The sequence below is a fragment of the Sarcophilus harrisii genome, chromosome 3 (genome assembly GCF_902635505.1).
Source record: "Sarcophilus harrisii chromosome 3, mSarHar1.11, whole genome shotgun sequence".
Taxonomy (NCBI): Eukaryota; Metazoa; Chordata; class Mammalia; order Dasyuromorphia; family Dasyuridae; genus Sarcophilus; species Sarcophilus harrisii.
In genome coordinates, this window is record NC_045428.1 from 598422364 (window position 1) to 598439122 (window position 16759).

Sequence of the window (16759 nt, forward strand, 5' to 3'; positions counted from 1 at the left end):
ACCTTCCCTTCCTACCTAAGTATGATAATCAGGAGAAAAATCTGTAGGACATATTCCTAAAATCAAAGCTTAGAAGTTCCTACAGAGCATTTATATTTAATAGTCACCCCAGTAGTCAAAATCAGTTTAAAATAAAGGTATTTACTAAAATGCTATGATGAGAATGGTAACTAAAACATTTTTGCTCCATAAACCTGAAACATACTCTCCTAGAGATAGATGGAGGGGCAGAACCAAGATGGTGGAGAAGAGACATTTTTATCTGAGTTCTCCCTGATATCCTTCATATCAACACCAAATCAAGCCTCTGAATTGCTTTTGGAGTGACAGCCCAAAAATATTTGGAGTATTATAAATTTCCAGCAGAAGATGTTTTGGAAGAATTTCAGAAAAAGTCTGTTTCAATTTGGCATGAAGGGAGGGACCACGCGCAGGCAAGCAGGCAGAGACTCAGGGTGGTGTGGCATCCACGAGCCAGGAATATAACCGGAAGAATCTACAGCAATGTTGGCTACTCTGTTCTCTTGCAAGCCAGTAGATCATCAGATTAGCTGCAAGACATCCAACACAAATACAAAAGGCAAATAGTGAGCCCCTGAATCTCAGGATAATGGGGACATGGCTATGCCCACCCAGCATCGAAAGTTAGTCAGCACTGACTCAGTGCAGCCACTGTCACCTGTAGAGGAAGCTTGGACAATCTCCCCTTTACCCTAAAGCAGATCTCAATCTTTTTTAAAAAATGAGCAAAAAGCAAGAAGAATTCTAACCATAGATAGTTTTTGTGGAGAAAGAGGACAAATTTCGAGGACACTAAAAGCAGATCATCTCCAGATGAAGCCCCAGAGATGATATGAATTGGTCCCCATCACAAAGGCTCTCTTGGAAGAATTCAAAAAGAACCTTAAAAGACAGAAGAAAATGGGGAAAGGAAATGAGAACTTTGTAAGAGGATTTGGAAAAGAAAACACAGAAATTATCTGAAGAAAACTTCTTAAAATAGATTTAGTGAAATGGAAAAAGCATTTAACTCCTTACAAATTAGGCTTATTGGTAAAAGCACATAACTTCACAAAATAGATTTGACAATATGGAAAAAGAGAACAACTCCTTGAAAAACATAATTTCTGAAGGAAATCCACTGAACAAAATAATTCATTTAAAAATTCAATTAGCCAAATGCAAAAGTAGCTTTAAAAAAGACAACTGAAGGACATAATTTGCTAAAACTTAGAATTGAACAAATGGAAATGAATGACTCAATGAGACATCAAGAATCAGTCAAACAAACCCCCCAAAATAAAAAAATAGAAGGAAATGTAAAATTTCTCAATGGGAAACACAACTGTCCTGGAAAATAGATCTAGGAGAGACAATCTAAGGAATATTGGACTTCCTAAAAACCATGACAAAAAAAAGAGCCTAGATATTATCTTTCACGAAATCAAGGAAAACTGCCCTGATGTCCTAGAATTAAAAGGTAAAATAGTCATTGAAATAATTTACCAATCACCTCCTGAAAACGACCCCCCAAATGAAAACTCCAAGGAATATAGTAGCTAAATTTCAGAATTCTCAGACCAAGGAAAAAATATTGCAAGCAGCCAAAAAGAAACAATTCATATATCGAGGAATCACAATCAGGATTACCCAGGACTTAGCAGCTTCCACCTTAAAGGATAGAAGGGGCCTGGAATCTGGTATTCTGAAGGTCAAAAGAACTTGGACTGCAACCAAGAATAAGCTATCCAGCTAAACAGAGCATTATCTTTGAGGGAAGAAGATGGAAATTCAAAGATACAAGTGAATTATACTTATTTCTGATGAGAAGACCAGAGTTGAACAAAAAATTTGATCTCTAGTGATATATGAAGTGTCATTGGGAAGAGTGGCCACACACTCATGCCACCTTGGAAGTGAGTCACACATATGAGGAACACATGAGGCTAAGGTACCTTCTACTTCTAGCATTAGAAGACTACATTGCTTTCTCTTTTATAGGGTCCTCGCTCCTGGGTGTAGAATTTTTGCTGAATCCCTTGAACCTGCTCCTTTCTATAGTTTGGCTCCCAATTGCCAGGATAAATTCTCTCCTGAATCAAGAATTCACTCTCTTTTCTACCACCAGAACTCACATTCTCCAGAACTTTCTTTATCAACAATTACAATGTTCTGTTTGGTTTTATTTTTAAACATAGTGTTTATGTTGTGGAGTCTAGTACAAAACGAAGAACATGAAAGTCAATGTTTGACATAGAATAATTAAGATCCCAATGTCATGGGAACCATTCCCTATGAATCCTGTTAATAACATCCATCCTCCATGGTCCATTTGAGGGATGATCTATAGCTGAGCAGGAGTGTGTTTTATATTTTAGGCAACAGTGACATTCAAGGATGTGGTTGTGGACTTCACAAAGAAGGAATGGAAGGTACTGAATGCTTCTCAGAAAGAACTCTACAGAGAAGTGATGCTGGAGAACTATAAGAACTTAGTGTCTCTGGGTAAGGGAATCATTCCTTTTAGAATTCTCATACAAATCTGTCTGTACTTTAATTTAATTTTCCCCAAACTCCTGAATTGCTCAGGTTTAAGGATACATATATAATTTTGAGTTCAGAATTCCAAGGAAATAACTTTTACTTTATTTTTCCCCTTATGAAAGCATAGTCACAGTGAGGATACCCAAAGATAGATAGATAGACAGAAAGATGATAGATAGATAAATAGAACATTTATCGTGCATTGACTATGAATGAGAACCTATTCTAAGCAACTATAGTCCCCCTGCCAAAAAAAAAAAAAAAAAAAAAAAAAAAAAAAAACAGTACTCATATGGAACTTCTATTTTACCAGGGAGAGAGAATATGTAAATAAAACTGGAAAGAGAGTGGGGGAAGGGTACCCATGTTGGGTCAAAGACATGAAATGTTCCATTTTTTATTTTTCTGAGGCAATTGGGGTTAAGTGACTTGCCCAGGGTCACCCAACCAGGAAGTGTTAAGTTTCTGAAGCCTGATTTGAATTCAGGTCCTCCTGACTTCAGGGCTAGTACTCTATGCACTGCACCATCTTGCTGCACCAGGTTCCTATTTTCTTAGCAAGGAGTAGGTCAGTGAAACTTAATTTTCTGTCTAAGCCCCAAACCAACTGACTCATCTCCCCATGCTTCCTGTGCATACAATACAAAGAATCTTTCAGAGGTCTTTGCACTCCACTTGGACCTTCTTTTCCTTACAGAATTAAGGGTTTGGAACTCCATCATGAGATGTCTCTCTCCTCAGTCCTTTCCACCTCTTTCCTCATAAACAGGGCTCCTCCTTTTCCAGCCAGATATGATCTCCCAGTTGGAGAGAAGTGAAGCACCATGGCCACCAGAAGAAGAAGTCCCCAAAAGCCCTGGTCCAGGTAAGTGAGCTACAACCGAGGGACTCCTTGATACAACAGCTCAGCTTCTCAGTCATGGGACTGGACCTTTGAAATATTCTCCAGGTTAGTGGAGCATTACAGACATAGTGCAATGTGAAGTCTCTAATGTGCTTTCAGCTCATCCAGTGCTAGTTAGAGTTGAAATAGACCCTAGAGGGGTTGCCTCATTCTATAGATGGACCCAAAGACCCAGAGAAGATAAGTGACTTAGTCACACTTACTATGGGGAGTAAGGGATGGACTCAGGCTTCCAAACCAGATCCCTGGACTTCAAGCTAATGACCTTTTTTGCTGTACCACTCTACTCCATTCCCTAATTTTTCACTTCATTAAGTCATTCTCTCTCTCTCTCTCTCTCTCTCTCTCTCTCTCTCATTTCATTCATATTTCACCCCAGACTCAGCAAAAGATAGATTTCTTCCTTATTGTGTACAGTTAATATATATGTATATATCTCTATATATTTTAAGCTTCTTATTTATTTTAAACATTCTTTTCTTTCTAAAATTTTAGTTCCAATTTTTCTCCTTCCCTCCAACTTCTCTACCACCTACCTTGAAAAGGCAAGAAATAAGACATAAATTATATATGTGATATTATACAGAATATATTTCCATATTAGCCACATTTTTTAAAAAGTGAGAAAAATAGAGAGAAGAAAGAATGTTTCCATTTGAACCTGAGTTCTCTTTCAGAGGTAGCTATTTCTCCATCATAAGTCAGTTAGAATTGTGTTGGATCATTTTTTTTGATCAGTAGCTAAGTCTTTTACAGTTGACCATCAGTATAATATTGCCAATACTATGCCAAATGATTTTCTGGTTATTCTCATGTAACTTTGCATTAGTTCATATAAATCTTGCCATATTTTTTCTGAAACCAACCTCCTCACTGTTTCCCAATACACAATAAGATCCCATTTTAATCATATGTTAGAAGTTATTCAGTCATTCTCCAATCAATGGATATCCCTTCAAATTCCAATTTTTTGCCCCTACAAAAAAACTTGCCACAAATATTTATGTACATATAGGTCCTTTCTCTTTTTATTTGATCTCTTTGGTATATAGACCTACTAGTGGTATTGCTGGGTCAAAGGGTATGTATAGTTTTGAAGTCCTTTGGGCCACCAATAATTCATTAATATACCAATTTTTTATTCATTCCCTCCAGCATTTGTCATTTCTGGTAGGTATATTCAGAATTTTTTTTGATTTGCCTTTCTCTAATCAATAGTAATTTAGAACATTTCTTTTCATATGACTATAAATAAGCTTTGATTTTTTTCATCTGGAAATTGCCAGTTTGTATTCTTTAATCATCCCTTGGGGAATAAATTTGCCTCAGTTGTATATTCAGCAGACCTTTATCAGAGAACCATACTATAAAATTTTTGATATTATTTCATTGTCTATGGTACCTTCCAGCAAAAGGTAGTTTCCCTGATTATCCCTTTTAATTAAGTGCATTTTTACTTTTACTTTGTCTGAGATCATGATTGCTACCTATGTATTTTTTTAACTTCCGCTGAATCATAATGGATTCAGTTCCAGTCCCTTATTTTAATTCTGTGTGTAAATCTTTCTGTATGCTTTTGATAAACAACATATTGTTGGGTTGTTTCTAACCTATTCTGCTATCTGTTTCCATGTTGTAAGATATTCCCATTCACATTCAGCTATGATTACTGATTATGCATTTCCCTCCATCCTATTTTATTCTATTTCTTCTCTCTTTCTTGTTACCCTGTCCTTCCTCAAAAGTCCATTTTGCTTCTAAATACTACCTCCCTTAATCTATTCTCCTATTTAGAACCCTCACCTTTTCTCTTATCCCCTTCCCCTCAAATTTCCCTTTGGTTAAGTTACATTTCTATACACAAATGAGTGTACATGTATAGTGTTCCTTCTTTGAACCAACTCCAATGAGAGTGAGATTCAAGCATTGATCCCTTTTCCCCCTCTAGTCTAAAAGCTGTTCTCTGAATGAGTCTAAAAGCTGTTCTCTGCATGACTCTTTTATTGAAAAAAATTTCACCTTTCTCTTCCCCTATCTCTCAGCATACCTCTTCCTCACCTCTTCATTTTTTGGAAGGGAGATAATTCCTACATCAATCAGTTCACATCTATACCCTCTGTCTATGAAAACACCTTTTAGCTGCCTAAATAATTATATAAAGATGTTAGGAGTTACATGTATTATCTTCCCACACAGAAATTTAAACATTTTAACTTTAGTGAGTCTCCTTTGGTTATTTTTTTCATGTTTAGCTTTTTATATTTCTCTTGGAATCTTGTGTTTGAATGTTTTTCTTTGTGTTTGAATGAATTTCTATTCAGCTTTGGTCTGAATGCTTGAAAGTCATTTATTTCAGTAAATGTCAACTTTCCCCCTTCTCCCCTGAAAGATCATATTCAGTTTTCCTGGGGAGGTAATTTTGATTACAATCCTAAATCCTTTCTCTTCTAAAATATCATATTCCAAATCTTCTGTTCTTTTAATATTTAAGCAATTAAATCTTGTGTGACTTTGACTGTGGTTCCACAATATTTGAATGATTTCTTTCTGGCTACTTGTAGTATTTTCCCTTCAATATGGAAACTTTAGATTTTGGCTATAATATTCTTAAGTGTTTTCATTTTGAGATCTCAGGAGATAATTGGTGGATCCTTTTGATTTCTATTTTACCCTTTAGGTACTTTTCTTTCATAATTTCTTGAAATATTATGTCTAGGCTCTTTCTTTGATCATGGCTTTCAGGCAGTCCAATAATTCTTAAGTTATCTCTCCTTAATATGTTTTCCAGATCAGTTCTTTTTCAATGAGATATTTCACATTTTCTTCTATTTTTTCATTCTTTTGGCTTTGTTTGATTGTTTCTTGGTATCTCATAAAGTCATGAATTCCACTCACCCCAAGCCAACTTTTAAGGAATTATTTTCTTCAGTGAATTTTTTAAATTCACTTCTTGAATTTACCTCTTTTTTCATTTGGACAAGTCTGCTCTTTAAGAAATTCTCTTTTTTGGTGAATTTTTCTGCTGCTTTTACCATTAGGCCAATTCTTCATTTCTGTTCTTCTATTAGACTGAGTTATATTTGAAGAAATAATAACAAAAGAGATGCCTTTTCTTGGTTCCATTATCATATGACTAGTCAATGTCAGAGTGAGAATCAAAAATCCTCATATAAGGATTTTTCTGTCATTTTGTGCCATCTCTCTTTCTACAAAAAGGGGTATTTCCTTAAATCTTGATCTTTAACCACTTTGAAGTGTTTGGTACTTCTGAACGACCCTTCACTTTTTGTTTGATTTATGAGATTGCACTAACCTGATTTCCTCTTTCCTCTTAAAATACTTCATATCCATTATCTGAAATGTTTCCTCTAAGCCTCACATTCTAAAATCTTTATCTGAATATTCTGCTTCCTCCTTTTCCTGGCCCTGTGTGTTTCTCTCTCTGTTATACTCTCACCATTTCAGGCAGGTCTTCCCTTCTCCAATTTTTAACTATCCCTTCTCTATTGAGAATTTGGAAATACACATCTATCTCTCTATTCACTCACACAGGCACTTCAAGATGGCTTTCTGAGCCTCTTCATTTGGACTTTAACCCAAAACACAGTCTTTTTTTCCAACTAAACCAAATATATCATTTTTCTCCCTCCCCCCCCAACAAATCTTCCTCTCTAACTTCCTCTCTTCTCCAGTGGGACTCGTATTTTTCCAAGATAGAAATGTCTTTCATTTCCTGATCCCATTTCTTATCAAGTCCTGTGTGTTCTCCAATGACTATGTCTCTTGGAATTATTAATCCAACTTTCCTTCTATGCAACCTAATCCAGATCCTCGTTTTCTCATGTTCAGTTGACTTGAACAGTCTTTTGGTGTCCCTGATTTCCAGTCAAAGACATGAAATGTTCCATTTTTATTTTGCTGAGGCAATTGGGGTTAAGTGACTTGCCCAGGGTCACCCAACCAGGAAGTGTTAAGTTTCTGAAGCCTGATTTGAATTCAGGCCCTCCTGACTTCAGGGCTGGTACTCTATCCACTACACCATCTAGCTGCCCCAGGTTCCTATTTTCTTAGCAAGGAATGGGTCAGTGAAACTTAATTTTCTGTCTAAGCCCCAAACCAACTGACTCATCTCTCCATGCTTCCTATGCATACAATACAAAGAATCTTTCAGAGGTCTTTGCACTCCACTTGGACCTACTTTTTCTTACAGAATTAAGGGTGTGGGATCCCATCATGAGATGTCTCTCTCCTCAGTCCTTTCCACCTCTTTCCCCATAAACAGGGCCCCTCCTTTTCCAGCCAGATGTGATCTCCCAGATGGAGAGAAGTGAAGCACCATGGCCACCAGAAGAAGAAGTCCCCAAAATCCCTGGTCCAGGTGAGTGAGCCACAACCGAGGGACTCCTTGGTACAACAGCTCAGCTTCTCAGTCATGGGACTAGACCTTTGAAATATTCCCCAGGTTACTGGAGCATTACAGAGATAATGCAATGTGAAGTCTCTAATGTGCTTTTAGCTCAGACAGTGCCAGAGTTAGAGCTGAAGCAGACCTTAGAGAGGTCTCCTCATTCTACAGATGGTCACAGAGACCCAGAGAAGATAAGTGACTTGGTCACACTTACTATGGGTAGTAAGCGATGGACTCAGGCTTCTAACCTAGATCCCTGGACATCAAGCTAGTGACCTTTTTTGCTGCACCACTCTACTCCATTCCCTAATCTTTCACCTCACTGTCACTTTCTCTCTCTCTCTCTCTCTCTCTCTCTCTCTCTCTCTCTCTCTCCCCCTCTCTCTCTCTCTCTCTCTCTCTCTCTCTCTCTCTCTCTCTCGTTTTCTTTATCTCTCTCTTTCATTTCATTCATATTTCACCCCAGACTCAGCAAAAAGATAGATTTCTTCTTCTTTTTTATGTACAGCTAATATATATGTATAGATCTCTATATATTTTAAGTTTCTTATTTATTTTAAACATTCTTTTCTTTTTAAAATTTTCGTTCCAAATTTTCTCCTCCCTCCAACTTCTCTATCACCTACCTTGAAAAGACAAGAAATAAAACATAAATTATACATGTGAAATTATACAAAATATATTTCCATATTAGCCACATTTTTAAAAAGTAAGAAAAATAGAGAGAAGAAAGAATGTTTCCATTTGAACCTGAGTTCTCTTTCAGAGATAGCTATTTCTCCATCATAAGTCAGTTAGAATTGTGTTGGATCATTTTTTTGATCAGTAGCTAAGTCTTTTACAGTTGACCATCAGTATAATATTGCCAATACTATGCAAAATGATTTTCTGGTTATTTTCATGTAACTTTGCATTAGTTCATATAAATCTTGCCATATTTTTTCTGAAACCAACCTCCTCACTGTTTCCCAATACACAATAAGATCCCATTTTAATGATATGTTAGAAGTTATTCAGTCATTCCCCAATCGATGGATAGCTCTTCAAATTCCAATTCTTTGCCCCTACAAAAAAACTTGCCACAAATATTTATGTACATATAGGTCCTATCTCTTTTTATTTGACCTCTTTGGAATACAGACCTACTAGTGGTATTGCTGGGTCAAAGGATATGTAGAGTTTTGAAGTCCTTTGGGCCGAGTTCTAAATTATTTTCCAGAATAATTGGAATAGTTCAATACTCCACCAATAATTCATTAATATACCAATTTTTTCTTCATTCCTTCCAGCATTTGTCATTTCTGGTAGGTATGTTCAGAATTTTTTTGATTTACCTTTCTCTAATCAATGGTGATTTAGAACATTTCTTTTCATATGACTATAAATAAGCTTTGATTTTTTTCATCTGGAAATTGCCAGTTTGTATTCTTTAATCATCCCTTGGAGAATAGCTCTTATTTTTATAAATTTGCCTCAGTTGTATACTCAGCAGAACTTTATCAGAGAACTATGCTATAAAATTTTTGATATTATTTCATTGTCTATGGCACCTTTCAGCAAAAGGTAGTTTCCCTACTTATTCCTTTTAATTAAGTGTATTTTTACTTTTACTTTGTCTGAGATCATGATTGCTACCTATGCATTTTTTTTAACTTCCGCTGAATCATAATGGATTCTGCTCCAGTCCCTTATTTTAGTTCTGTCTGTAAATCTTTCTGTATGCTTTTGATAAACAACATATTGTTGGATTGTTTCTAACCTATTCTACTATCTGCTTCCATTTTGTAAGATATTCCCATTCACATTCTGCTATGATTACTGATCATGCATTTCCCTCCATCCTGTTTTATTCTATTTCTTCTTCTCTCTTTCTTGTTACCCTGTCCTTCCTCAAAAGCCCATTTTGCTTCTAAATACTACCTCCCTTAATCTATTCTCCCAGTTAGAACCCTCACCTTTTCTCTTATCCCCTTCCCCTCAAATTTCCCTTTGGTTAAATTACATTTCTATACACAGCTGAGTGTGCATGTATAGTGTTCCTTCTTTGAACCAGCTCCAATGAGAGTGAGATTCAAGCATTGACCCCTTTTCCCTTCTAGTCTAAAAGCTATTCTTTGCATGACTCTTTTATTGAAAAAAATTTCCTCTTTCTCTTCCCCCATCTCCCAGCATACCTCTTCCTTACCTCTTCATTTTTTGGAAGGGAGACAATTCCTACATCAATCAGTTCACATCTATACCCTTTGTCTATGAAAACACCTTTTAGCTGCCTAAATAATTATACAAAGATCTTAGGAGTTACATGTATTATCTTCCCACATGGAAATTTAAACATTTTAACTTTAGTGATTCCCTTTTGGTTACTTTTTTCATGTTTAGCTTTTTATATTTCTCATCTGTTTGAATGTTAAATTTCTATTCAGCTTTGGTCTGAATGCTTGAAAGTCATTTATTTCAGTAAATGTCAACTTTCCCCCTTCTCCCCTGAAAGATCATATTCAGTTTTGCTGGGGAGCTAATTTTGATTACAGTCCTAAATCCTTTCTCTTCTAAAATATCATATTCGAAGTCTTCTGTTCTTTTAATATTTAAGCAATTAAATCTTGTGTGACCTTGACTGTGGTTCCACAATATTTGAATGATTTCTTTCTGGCTACTTGTAGTATTTTCTTTTCAATATGGAAACTTTAGATTTTGGCTATAATATTAAGTGTTTTCATTTTGAGATCTCAGGAGATAATTGGTGGATCCTTTTGATTTCTATTTTACCCTTTAGGTACTTTTCCTTCATAATTTCTTGAAATATGATGTCTAGGCTCTTTCTTTGATCATGGCTTTCAAGCAGTCCAATAATTCTTAAGTTATCTCTCCTTAATATGTTTTCCAGATCAGTTCTTTTTCAGTGAGATATTTCACATTTTCTTCTATTTTTTCATTCTTTTGGCTTTGTTTGATTGTTTCTTGGTATCTCATAAAGTCCATTAACCCCAAGCCAACTTTTAAGGAATTATTTTCTTCAATGAATTTTTTAAATTCATCTCTTGAATTTACCTCTTTTTTCATTTGGAAAAGTCTGCTCTTTAAGAAATTCTCTTTTTTTGGTGAATTTTTCTTCTGCTTTTACCATTAGGGCAATTCTTCATTTCTGTTCTTCTATTAGACTGAGTTATATTTGAAGAAATAATAACAAAAGAGATGCCTTTTCTTGGTTCCATTATCATATGACTAGTCAATGTCAGAGTAAGAATCAAAAATCCTCATCCAAGGATTTTTCTGTCATTTTGTGCCATCTCTCTTTCTACAAAAAGGGGTATTTCCTTAAATCTTGATCTTTAACCACTTTGAAGTGTTTGGTATTTCTGAACGACCCTTCCCTTTTTGTTTGGTTTATGAGATTGCACTAACCTGATTTCCTCTTTCCTCTTAAAATACTTCATATCCATTATCTGAAATGTTTCCTCTAAGCCTCACATTCCAAAATCTTTATATGAATATTCTGCTTCCTCCTTTTCCTGGCCCTGTGTGTTTCTCTCTCTGTTATACTCTCACCATTTCAGGCAGGTCTTCCCTTCTCCAATTTTTAACTATCCCTTCTCTATTGAGAATTTGGAAATTCACATCTCTCTCTCTATTCACTCACACAGGCACTTCAAGATAGCTTTCTGAGCCTCTTCATTTGGATTTTACCCCAAAATACAGTCTTTTTTCCAACTAAACCAAATATATCATTTCTCTCCCTCCCCCCCAACAAATCTTCTTCTCCAACTTCCTCTCTTCTCCAGTGGGACTCGTATTCTTCCAAGATAGAAATGTCTTTCATTTCCTGATCCCATTTCTTATCAAGTCCTGTGTGTTCTCCAATGACTATGTCTCTTGGAATTATTAATCCAACTTTCCTCCTATGCAACCTAATCCAGATCCTCGTTTTCTCATGTTCAGTTGACTTGAACAGTCTTTTGATGTCCCTGATTTCCATTCAAAGACATGGAATGTTCCATTTTTATTTTGCTGAGGCAATTGGGGTTAAGTGACTTGCCCAGGGTCACCCAACCAGGAAGTGTTAAGTTTCTGAAGCCTGATTTGAATTCAGGTCCTCCTGACTTCAGGGCTGGTGCTCTATCCACTGCACCATCTAGCTGCCCCAGGTTCCTATTTTCTTAGCAAAGAATGGGTCAGTGAAACTTAATTTTCTGTCTAAGCCCCAAACCAACTGACTCATCTCCCCATGCTTCCTATGCATACAATACAAAGAATCTTTCAGAGGTCTTTGCACTCCACTTGGACCTACTTTTTCTTACAGAATTAAGGGTGTGGGATCCCATCATGAGATGTCTCTCTCCTCAGTCCTTTCCACCTCTTTCCCCATAAACAGGGCCCCTCCTTTTCCAGCCAGATGTGATCTCCCAGATGGAGAGAAGTGAAGCACCATGGCCACCAGAAGAAGAAGTCCCCAAAATCCCTGGTCCAGGTGAGTGAGCCACAACCGAGGGACTCCTTGGTACAACATCTCAGCTTCTCAGTCATGGGACTGGACCTTTGAAATATTCCCCAGGTTAGTGGAGCATTATAGAGATAATGCAATGTGAAGTCTCTAATACAGTGCCAGAGTTAGAGCTGAAGCAGTTCTTAGAGAGGTCTCCTCATTCTACAGATGGTCACAGAGACCTAAAGAAGATAAGTGACTTGGTCATACTTACTATGGGTAGTAAGCGATGGACTCAGGCTTCCAACCCAGATTCCTGGACATCAAGCTAGTGATCTTTTTTTGCTGCACCACTCTACTCCATTCCCTGATCTTTCACCTCACTTTCTCTCTCTCTCTCTCTCTCTCTCTCTCTCTCTCTCTCTCTCTCTCTCTCTCTCTCGCTTTCTTTATCTCTCTCTTTCATTTCATTCATATTTCACCCCAGACTCAGAAAAAAGATAGATTTCTTCTTCTTTTTGTGTACATTTAATATATACCTATATATCTCTATATATTTTAAGTTTGTTAGGGGAGGAGGACTGGAAAATGCAGGTGATGGGAAAACAAGATCAATAAAAACACATTGTATTTTTAAATACAATTTAAAAAAACGTTGTATGTGAAAATAAGTACAATAAAAATGCACATGAAGATGTAAAGTTTCCTTGGCTATGGATAGCAGTAATGGCAACTGTTCCCCCCTAATTACGGCCAAGGATCTTAACCTTATTTTTGCTTCAGAGGGGGATAATCAATACATTGTAGAAGAAAGATCTAAAGGGAAACTTGTCCCTTAAAATGGTAAAGAGACCAGATTAATCAAGCTAGCCCAGGTTGTTCTCATTGTTGACATCCTTATTCACATGATGTTTAAAACTGTCATAGAAATGTCCAGTGATTCATTATTAGGTATTATTGACAACGATTATTATCTACTCAGAGAGCTGTAAGAGGCAAAATCTGCATTCATTATATGCTTCTGCATAAATCCAGAATTCAAAATTAGCTCTGAACCAAAGACAGATTTCTTAAATTTTAAATTTTTACAGAAAGATGAAAATTTTTGGATTAAAGCTGCTAGAAAGAGAAAGGAATTTGGAAATTACAATAGCTGGGCAGAAAGAAATAAAAATATCTGTTAAAAATATAACTAAACAAGAAAATGGCATCAAATCTAGTGTATTTAAAAAATTGCAAACAAGGAAGGGATTTGGGATTTATAACCACCAAATAGATATCATAAATTCTTTTACCCCTATCCATTTCTTATCTCAATTGAAATAATTTAGTGTCTAGGAAAATCTCAAGTGTCAATGTGACTATTAAGAGACCCAAATTAATAGTAGAGGGGAAAATGAAATAGAAAGCTATTATAAAGTTTACATAATTTTTTTTCTCCAAAGAAATCCTTGAAAACTATAAGATTAAATATTCACTTAAAACTTGCTGTGCTTAAATAATTGGATAGGATCAAAGTTTATAGGGAAATCTAGAACATTTGATTTTAATTCGGTGCTAATTCTTCCATATACTAGCTTCTTTTGTTTCCCCCCCCCCCCCATTACAAATATGTAGAGCCATGCAGAAAAGTTTCCTGCATTAGCCACACCCAAAAAAGAAAGAAAGAAAATATATTATGAGTCCAATATTTCTCTATCTGGAAGTGGAAAGCATGTTCCATCATGAGTCCTTTGGAATTATGTTGAATAGGGGAGGAGAATCTACTAGAGGAAGGGGACATGGTGGAGAAGTCAGTCAGAGATATCTCAGAATAGTGCAGTGAAATGAGAAATGAAGATATATCTGTCCTTAAATGCAGGTTTTTCTGAAACCATTCAATTCATCATTTCTTATAGAACAGTAGTATTCTCTATATAAGCTCAATTGCTTCTGTACATTGTGAACCTCATCTATTCCACTGATCTAGCTCTCTTTTTCATGCTTCGTGTCATATTGTTTGATAGTTACAGGTTGTAGTATATATAATGAGAGACCTGGTACTCGTAAGCTCTCTTTCTATCGCCCCCATTAATACTATTAATATTCTTGACCTCCACATGGATTTTATTATTTTTTTAGCTTTATAAAGTAATTCTTTAATAGTTTAATTGGTATGGCACTAAATAAATCAATTAATATAGGTAGCATTGTCATTTTATTAGGCTTGGCATATCCATGAGCAATTAATATTTTTTCATTTCTTTAGCTCTGCCTTTTGTCTGTGGTGAGTGTTTTGAAATTATGTTCCTAATGTTCCTGTGTTTATTGGCAAGTAAACTTTCCAAGTATTTTATACTGTCTGTAATTATTTTAAATAAGAATTCTCTTTCTCTGTCTTCCTTATGGATTTTGTTGGTAATATATAGAAATATTGGTATTTGTATGAGTTTATTTCATGGTTTTGCTGAAGTTTTTTTTAACATTAGTTTTTTTAGTTGATTCTCTAGAGTTTTTAAAATAAACTATCATATCATTTGCAAAAGTTAAAACTTTGTTTTCTCTTTGACTATGTTTATTCCTTCAATTTATTTTCCTTGTTTTCCTTGCTAATTTTTAGCAAGGAAAACAAGGAAAATAAATTTTTAGCATATTTAGCATATTTAGCATTTTTATTTAGCATATTAAATTTAGCATATTAAATTTTTAGCTAAATTAGCAATTTAGCATATTAAATATTTAGCAATTAAATAGCATTTTTAGCATAATAATGAGCAATAATGATAATAATGGGCCATTGTTTTACCCCTGATTTTACTGCAAAAGCTAATGCCTGCTTTTGGTTTTAGATATATACTACTTATTTAAGGAAAATACTTTTTTTCTATGCCTTGGTGGTTTTTTTTTAAAAATAGGAATGAATTTCATCAAAAAGTTTTTTATGGATCTACTGAAATGATATTTTTGTTGAATTTATTATTAATATGAAAATTATGCTATAGTTTCCTAATATTGAACCAGCCCTGCATTTTGGCATAGTCCAGCCTAACAGTGTATGATCTTTGCTGTAGTGTTCTTGCTAAGATTTCTAAAATTTTTTATATCAATATTTCTTAGAGAATTTGGTTTATAATTTTCTTTCTTTGTTTTGACTTGATCTGGTGTAAGTATCAAGACCATATTTGAGTCCTAAAAGGAATTTTGTTGGATCCATTCTTTATCTATTTTTTCAAACATATTATGTAATATTGGAATAAATGGTTCTACAATAGCTTTTTTGTTAATTCTCAAACCCCTAGCACTGACTCTGTGATGAATGAGAAAGACTTATAAGGCTAGAATCTCATAGTTGGAATTAGTTAACTATTTCATTATTTTCTTATTATCTACAGAGTCTATCACAATTCCTGATACACAGTAGACATTTAATGTATTATTGAAAATTAATTACTTGAATCAAAATCAACAGACATTTATCAAATATCTATTAAGAGCCATATTCTGTGCTAGGTACTCCAGATTCTCTTAGGGGAATATAAATTTTTCATAGATTAGTAAATACAGGATAGATATAAAATTAAGACAAAATAATTCTGTCAGGGAGATAGTATAACAACTGGGGGTGGGGAAGATGGAGATTAAGGAAGGTTTCTTAAGGATGGCATTTGATCTGAGCCTTAAAGAGAGTTAGGCATTTCAAGGGGTTTAGGTAAGAAGGCAGAAAGGATACATCCCTTAGAACAGCCACCCAAGGATTGTAATAATCCTTATCTATGGTCATCCACCCTCTACTTGAATACTTCCTGAAATAGTGAGGTCACTGTTTTATGTAACAGATAATTCTCTTTTGGAAACCTAATAATGAGAATATACTTTGTTCATATTGAGAGAAAAAAATGCTTCCTTATAATTTTCTTTGGCTTTAACAAAGAAATATTTATTTGAAAAGGTATAATAACAAATATACAAGTTTATTTTTCCCAAATTTATGTGGGAGCCAAAATACCCCCACCTCAGAGCTTAGCTTGGTTCCTTTAGAGCCCAGTTCTAGTCCAAGTCCAAAACCCCACTGTTCCTAATTTTGTCGTTAAGAGGAAAAGTGAATATCTAGTGCCCTTAATTGACTTTCAGATAATTGAGGGTAATTGCCATGTTTCTCTGCCTGTCTTCTTTTCTCCAAGCTAAATATTCTCATTTGTTTCAACAATTTTTTATACCATATCATTTCTGGACCCTTCAGTATTCTGGTTGCATTCCTTTAGGTACACTTAAGTCAGTGTCTTTCCTGTGATTTAAATATCCTACCTTTCTCTATTCCCAAGCAACCAGTAAAGAAACTTAGCAACAAAGGGAGATAAAGTTTGTTTTGCACCACTAATTCATCTTGAACCCATGCTAGGTCTTAGTGGTCATTGCTTTATTTTCCCAGTGCATAAAAGCCATTTCTTTGATGATAAGATGCTAGAATTTTCTAAACATTAGAATGTGACATCAATTAGTA

General features: G+C 35.2%; 1 protein-coding gene across 1 annotated transcript in view; it reads left to right on the plus strand.

Moving 5' to 3' along the window:
* Positions 1 to 16759, plus strand: part of LOC100920809 (zinc finger protein 93-like) — a 33121-nt gene that overhangs the window by 13633 nt on the left and 2729 nt on the right. The window contains exons 8-11 of the mRNA XM_031963334.1: positions 2379 to 2505; positions 3314 to 3409; positions 7731 to 7826; positions 12229 to 12324. Of these exons, the coding sequence (XP_031819194.1) occupies positions 2379 to 2505; positions 3314 to 3409; positions 7731 to 7826; positions 12229 to 12324 (415 nt within the window). The remainder of the gene's footprint in view (positions 1 to 2378; positions 2506 to 3313; positions 3410 to 7730; positions 7827 to 12228; positions 12325 to 16759) is intronic.